At 38.4% G+C, this 7,779-nt stretch overlaps 1 protein-coding gene across 1 annotated transcript; it reads right to left on the bottom strand.

The window, feature by feature from the left end:
* Positions 1-5,842: 5,842 nt before the first annotated feature.
* Positions 5,843-7,445, bottom strand: ANKRD34B (ankyrin repeat domain 34B). Its single transcript, XM_026671314.2, has one exon. The coding sequence runs from the start codon at positions 7,443-7,445 to the stop codon at positions 5,937-5,939; it is 1,509 nt and encodes a 502-aa protein (XP_026527099.2). The 3' UTR covers positions 5,843-5,936.
* Positions 7,446-7,779: the final 334 nt, after the last annotated feature.

The raw sequence follows: 7,779 nt of genomic DNA, 5'->3' as shown, positions 1-7,779 counted from the left end.
AGCACATGACGAATGTATACATTTACTGCATAGACGTTTGGGGCACATTAATTTCAAAATGCTCAAACAAACTGTTGAATTGTCAGAGGGAGTAAAATTAAAACCCTGTAGCAAGTACTTAAACTGTAATGCCTGTAATCAGGAGAAAAGCATGGTTACTCCAACAAACAGACTGAATGGGTTTAAGACCAAAGAACCTTTAGAGGTTGTTTTTGCTGACATAATTGGTCCTAAGAAACCCAGTTTGGGAGGTGCCTGCTATGTTTTGAGTATAATGGATCATTACTCACGGTATGGTTTCTGCTATCTAATGAAAAACAAAACAGAAACGTTCCAACATTTCTTTAATTGGCTAAGATTTGCTGAGAGAAAAATGAGACATAAGGTAATTACATTAGTAGCTGATAACGGGACTGAGTTTATTAACAATAGATTCCAAACGATGTTAAAATTGGCTGGTATCAAACATAAGCGTTCTGCACCTTACAGACCACAACATAACTCGTTTATAGAATGAAGAGGGCAAACTTTACAAGCCATGGCTCGCACTATGTTATCTGATTCAGGTTTGCCTGAAACGCTATGGGGTGAAGCCATAATGTGTTCCAACCATGTGTTAAACAATGTGGTGAACACAACTGGTGAATTGTCATTCACTTGTTGGCATGGCAGAAAACCAAATTTATCTACACACATTTGGAGGTCCAGCATGGGTGCATACTCCCTCACAAGTAAGACTTAAAGGGCAACATAGAGACAGGAAATTATTTTTCGTAGGTTACGAGGCCAACCATAGATCATTTAGATTTTGGGATCCAGGCACAGCTAATATTTACTGTAGCGCTAGTGCTAAATTTCTTGAGCACATTGGATGGCATAAACTAGAACAGGAATCTAACAATGATGTTGTTATTGACACCCAAGTAGTCCCTAATGATGAGATAGTTAAACCATCAATAGCCATTAAAGAGGAAGAACAGGCACAGGAAGAGGTAGAAGAACAGGAGCAGGTGGAACTGGAGAGTCCACCAGTAAGCCCTGAGTTACCTAGATGCTCAACCCGTGTAACACGACCACCAGATAGATATCAGGCTAGTATAGTATGCCAAGTAAATATAGTTCCTACTAACTATAATGAACTGAAACTGTATCCTGCTAAGGATCATGCTGCTTGGCAGGAAGCAACGGATAAGGAACTGAAATCCTTACAAAGGTTGGAGGTATATGAAAATGTCAGATTATCACCAGGTGAGCATGCCATAGGGTGTAAGTGGATTTATAAAATTAAGACAGGTGTAGATGGGACTGTTACCCATAAAGCCAGATTAGTAGCACAAGGGTTCGATCAGTCAGCCAATGACTACGACGAGGTGTTTGCACCTAATCTGAAGGCTACCACATTACGTGCAGCATTAGTCTGGGCAGCTAAAAATACACAATAAACCATTTAGATGTGGAGATGGCATGTCTTCATGCACCATTGCAACATACTATATATTTAAAGAAGCCTTTGGGTATAAAAACTGATAACAAAACTGATTGCTGGAGATTAAAAAAAGTTTATGGCTTGAAGCAATCAGGCTATGAATGGAATCAATGTATAGTGAAGGAATTAACAAAGATAGGTTTTGTAGCTGGCATGGCTGATCCATGTTTATTCAAAAAGGAAAGTGATGGTGTAATTTCATTGTTGCTATTGTTCACTGATGACATAGCATTAATCACTAAGACTGATCAAGAAGCTACTGGGATTATTTCACTGTTAGAAAAGAAATTTAAAATCAAACATTTAGGTGAGATTAAACAGTATCTTGGTTTGAAAATAGATAAAACTAAGGGAGGCTACAAAATCTCACAGGCAGATAAAATTACCGTATTTATCGGCGTATAACACGCACAGGCGTATAACACGCATCTTCATTTTAAGAGGAAATTTCAGGAAAAAAAATTAAATTTCTAAATAAAAACTTTGAAGCAAAATAAGGGTAGCTCAGAACTTTTTTTAATTAATATTATTACCACTTATAAGGTAAATCAGTGGTCCCCAACCTTTTGTACCAGGGACCGGTTTCAAGCAGAAAATTTTTGCAAGGACCGGGGGAGAGAGAGAAGGAGGCTTCGCTCTCTCGCTGCTCCACCATCAAGGAAGAAACTGCTTCAAAGAAGCGGGGGCTTTCCTGTCGCCGCCAGCTATTCCGAGCGCCCGTTTCACCCCCACTCCCACCCGCGCGCGCGCTTCAATCCACAGTGTCCCATTCTGCCTGCCTGCCTGCCTGCCTGCCTTAGTTTCTGGTTGTTTGGGAGCAGCTTCGGCTGAGAATAATAACTATTCGCCTCTTTTACTCAGCCGAAGCTGTTCGATTCAACCATTAACGAAGGCAGGCAGGCAGGCAGAACGGAGCACTGCGGGCGGGCGGGCGGGCGGGCGGGGTGGGGTGGGGAGAAACGGGCGCTTCAGGGAAGCTGCGGCGACAGGAAAAGCCCCGCTCTTTGAAGCAGTTTCTTCCTGTGCTGGTGGAGGGCGAGAAGAGCGACTGAGAAGCTGACCCAGAGAGAAGGACAGGCTTCGGGTTGCTTCCTCCCTCCCCTTCTTTCATTTGTGTCCTTGATCCCGATCCCAGCAGCATTCACGAAGGCTTCTTAACATTATATCGGCGTATAACACGCATACATCATTTGCCCCTATTTTCAGGGGGAAAAAGTGCGTGTTATACGCCCGATAAATCGGTAACCAGTTACTGAAGAATTTTAAAATGGAACTTTGTAAATCGGCTAAAACACCAATGAGCCAGGAGTTTAGTCACAGTGATGTGCAAAGTCCTGTTTTTGATAAAGACATTTATCAATTATTGATTGGTAGCTTATCCTATCTCAGTAATTGGTCTAGGCCAGACATAGCATATAGTGTCAACCAATTAGCCACTTTTAATACTGAGCCTACTGAAAGGCACTGGCAAGCTAAGCGTGTGTTGAGATATCTTAAACAAACAATGCATTATGCATTATATTTGGAGCCTAAGGATGAACTAAGTTTAACTGCATATGCTGATGCAAGTTTCGCTACAGACGTACCTACATGGAAATCAATGTCAGGTACTGTAGTGTTATTTGGAAAGGTGTTAATTGGATGGCGATCTATTCAACAAAAACATCTAAGCTTATCAACAATGGAGGCTAAATTCTCATGTTTATCTCTATTATGTATGGACTCAGTATGTTATAAACAACTAATGATAGATATGGGAATTAATCTAAAGGAACCTATTGTTGTATATGAAGACAACCAATCAGCAATTTAGATGGCTTCCAATTTTGCCATAAAGACAAGATCAAAACACACCGATCTACGATATCTGAATGTGAGACAATGTGTTCAAAGTAAAATGATTACACTGGAGTATTGCATGTCAGAGAATAACATTGCAGATCATTTTACAAAAGCCCAATGCACTGTAAAACATAAGGCTTGCTGTGAGGAATATGGACTGTAAGGTTTTATATATTGTCCTACCAAAGGGGAGAATGTTAGCAATGATAGTCACCTAACAGTTGGGTTGGCAATATATAAACCAGGATAGTCATTTAATACTGTTGTATCTTTAAGAGAATGCTGTCATTGTGATTGGCTGAGGTTCCTCCAACAGCCATAAGATGGAGCCAGAAACCTGGTTTGTTCTACTTGCATTTCCTGTTTTGCCGTATTGCCTGATCTTCGTTCTACTTGGATTGCTGTGAGTCTTGCAACCTGTTAGCAAACTCCATTTACTGAACTTTGTTTATGATACTGGACTTCATTTTTGGATTATCCCTGGACTGATTGTATTGAATACTACCTGCTTTAACCGTGTATGATTTGGACTGTTTGTTGGACTTTGTTTACCCATTTACTGGAAGTAAAACCTACATTTTACTATTCAGTGTATCTGTGTGCTGGTTGTGTGTTATTCAACACCACTCTCACTACGTTTCCCTGAGTGCACTCATTCTCCTAATGGGGAATACCTCAACAATAGTCATGAGATACCATGATAAAATCCCTTTTCTGATTAGAAGGAGAAGCCACCCCCATAACCCCAAAGACTAAATGAAGATCTTGATACTCAGAAGAATATGTAAAAATTGCATAAAATTGCAGTCTTTTTTAATACTATTTTAGGATTGAACGTACCAAAAGCTTCAGACCAAAACACTACCAATAATTCCAAGGTTTAAATCAAAGTATATACTTTTATTGTTGTAAATCCTAATCTTACTTCAGAAATTGAGACTAAAAGCTTCAAAACAATTTTAAAGCACCTGTTAGTGCTAAGCACAGAGGCCTGACATTTCTTCACAGGAATTGTTCCAGCACAAAGTTTAATTCTGACATTTACAGTGTTCATATTTCCTTTTTATTCCCATAGAACAAGAGTAAATAGCAAAGTTATTTTTCATAATAGATGCCTAGAGGGCTTAAAATATGTAGCAGAAATATAAAAGGAGCACCTGCCATGTTCAGCAAGACATAACTGTACGTGAAAGCTATCGTTCCCATGCAAAGACACTGTAAATCCAAATATCCAATATAGCAATTAGCAATAGCACTTAAGACTTATATACCACCCCATGGTGCTTTACAGCATTCTTTGGGTGGTTTACAATGTCAGCATATTGCGCCCAACAATCTGGGTCTTCAATGGAAGGATGGATCAACCTTGAGTGCTGTCAGGATCGAACTCCAGGCTGTGGGCAGTTGACACCGCAATACTGCATTCTAACACTGCATCACTAGAGTTCCTAACAACTTTTGGATGTGGTGGACTTCAACTTCCATAATTTTCACACTGGATTATTGGCTAGATAATTACAGAAACTGAAGCCTAACCCATCTGAAAAAAATCAGACTATGTGAACATTCCCAATGGCTAATGGCTAAATTGGTCCTACAGAAATATCTGGATTAGTCTTAATGCATTGTTAGAGAAGCTAACAAATACAATATTACTCAACAATTTTGGGGGAAGTGGCTTTGTTTTTTTAGTATCTCTAACTTAGTAAGTGACACATGTGGAACCTAACAAAATACTATCTGCACATAGACATCTGCTTTTCTTTCATTCCCTAATTATATTTTACTGTGTGGATATATTATACAGGTAACTCTCAACTTATAATAGAGCCTGCTCATCAAGGTGAGTACAAAGTGAGACATAAAGTGGTTCATCATGACCCTACCCATTGTATAACATTTTTGTGACAGTTGTTCAGTGAACCCATTGTTCATCGTGGGGCATTTCTGCTGAAAATCAGAAGAAAATACTTTGATTTTCAGCAAAAATGTCATAAATTGCATTCATGTGACCAAAGGACACTGCAAATGGCCATAAATGTGGGTCAGCTGCTGAGTGCCCAAAACAGTCATGACAGCAGGGAGGTGAGTGGCTGATGGACAGTCTAACATGTCTGGGAAGCCCCACTGGAGAAGGATGCAGTAGATTGTATAAAAACACTAGCTTAACATTTGTTAATGTTAAAAATGTTCTATGAATAATGTGTAGTTTAAAATCCTTATGCTAAACAAGAATATCCAATCTTTCATATTTATAATGAAATGTATGATGAGGGCAGCAGTATTTTGTAGCTCACTACAGCTAAATTAAGATAACCTGCTAAGTCACGGATACTGTTCATAAGCTACCATGGGCTGAGTTGACACAACATAATAAGCTAAAGCTAAATAAACATTAATGTTTACATGTGTGGTCCATTTATATATAGACATATATTTCTCCAAACGAACAAGACTTTGGTTCTTTTTTGCAGCTTCATTTCAACATGAATTTAGAAAAAAACAAATGGTTGATATAATTTTTATCCGAGATGCTTGAACAGCTAATTTTCATACAAGAAAAAAAACTTGAAGGAAGCAGACACAAGTTATCATTGTTTATCATTTTCTAAAAGTTCACCAGCTGTTTTATCTGCTCTGTTTGTAATGACTGTCTTCTTGTCAACAAAGTTGTGTTCTTAAAGTCTTTGGAGTAAGTTGGTGCTGTTGGAATTAGGGGTTTTTGTCCACAGGAAGATATGTTATTTACCTTGTAGACATCAGAGATTGGGGAATGAAAGTTCACATTTAAGGGGGGGAGAAAGTTAAGTCTAGTCAGGGCAGTGTGATCTGAACCCCGTCTCTCTTGAATAGCGTGACTTCTCCTGCTTAAGAAACTCGGAGGCATATTTTCAATCAATTCTTTAGAACTTGAAGACAGTGATGGAGATGGTGAAAGAAGCTTTTTCTTCCCTAGAAGTAATTTGTTGTCTTCTGTAAGAGGCCCTACGCTAGTTAACTGTGAATCAGAACTATAGTGGTTTGCACCCAGGTTTCTCCTTTGACCAATGCTTTTCAGGGTGGAAATGAAGTTCATATGGGTCAAATCCAAATTTTGGTCTGAAGGAATTTCACTCCGACTAGCTTCACCAACAAGTGAATTAGAATTTATTTCATCATATGACATCTTTCTTGAGGCAGTTTGATCAAAGCTTTTCAAAAAATTAAGGGTATCCTTAATATCAATGCTGTGATGCCTAGTGATATATCTCTTAGACAGGGCTAGATTATTGATTTTAAAACATAACTCTTCTTCTGGAGTTATATCATGAAGCTCTTCTTGTAAACAAGATATTTGATTCTGATTCAAGAGTGAAGAGGAAGTTTTCATCCAAGGTTCAGAGTAAATTTTGGAGTTTGGCACTTGAGGACCTGTGTGTATTTTTCTAGAAGGAGAATGCTGTTCAGATGCACCTTCCTTTCTTCCAGGATGACTCGGTTCTTTGAAATTAAATAGAGACTCGTTTGTGTCATTTGAATCTGTAGGAGGGGGCAAAGTTGTTTTAACTTCTACTTCTGATGGAGAAGTACAAGAACTTGAAAACTGACATTCATCAACATCAGGAGGAGGCACATTTAAGAACTGTCTAGTTCTTTGCTTTCCAGATGGAGATTTGTCTTTGGTGATGATTATAACTTCTTTTCCCTTTGCTTTACAAGCATCTAGAATAATTTTTAGAGTTTCCTTATCCTCCGAATTCACTGAATATAGAAGAACTGTGTTTCCTGAATGGTCTTGTAAACTTAAATCAGCTCCGTTTTTAATGAGCAAAGAAACCACGTCAGGGCCAGCTTTTTGCAAGCAGGCGTGCATCAAAGCTGTCTTTCCAGTTTTGTCTTGTATGTTTGGGTCTGCATTATTTTCCAAAAGGTATTTCACCATTTTGAACTTGCTAGCACTTTGATGATCTACATGCTTTGTTTTACAAGCAACCATTAAAGGTGTTTCACCATGGTCATTGCTTTCATTAATGTAGGCCCCACCTTCTAACAATAATCTTGTCAGGCGAAGTCTTCTGTGATAAACAGCTTTAATCAAAGAGTTGCCATCTGATGAAAATTCTGTGGCTTTTTCCATCCTTTTTTTCAAGTGATGGTTAGAGCAGTTGAAATATGACCTAATTTTAAGAGAAGTTAAACAGGAAAAAGAATAGAATATTAATATAGCTCCTAAACATTTAAACTTTTATTTGACGAGGGAAAATAAAAATAGGCTCTAAAATAGTTGAACCTATTTTTAATAAATAATAATTATAATTACACACACACACACACACACACACACACATCTATCTATCTATCTATCTATCTATCTATCTATATATATATAGCTTTTAGTAAACAGCAATGCCGTAGGCAATTTGAACATGAGGATCCTGTGAGCAGAATTCAAGATTTGTCCCTTAAGCCTG

This window comes from Notechis scutatus, chromosome 2 (genome assembly GCF_049901735.1).
Source record: "Notechis scutatus isolate UNSWTSFEM ecotype Mainland chromosome 2, rNotScu1.2, whole genome shotgun sequence".
Lineage (NCBI taxonomy): Eukaryota > Metazoa > Chordata > Lepidosauria > Squamata > Elapidae > Notechis > Notechis scutatus.
This window is presented reverse-complemented; position numbering and strand designations above follow the sequence as displayed.

Excerpts from the sequence above, each read along its gene's own strand:
- ANKRD34B (XM_026671314.2), bottom strand. The coding sequence starts at position 7,445 with ATGGAAAAAGCCACAGAATTTTCATCAGATGGCAACTCTTTGATTAAA.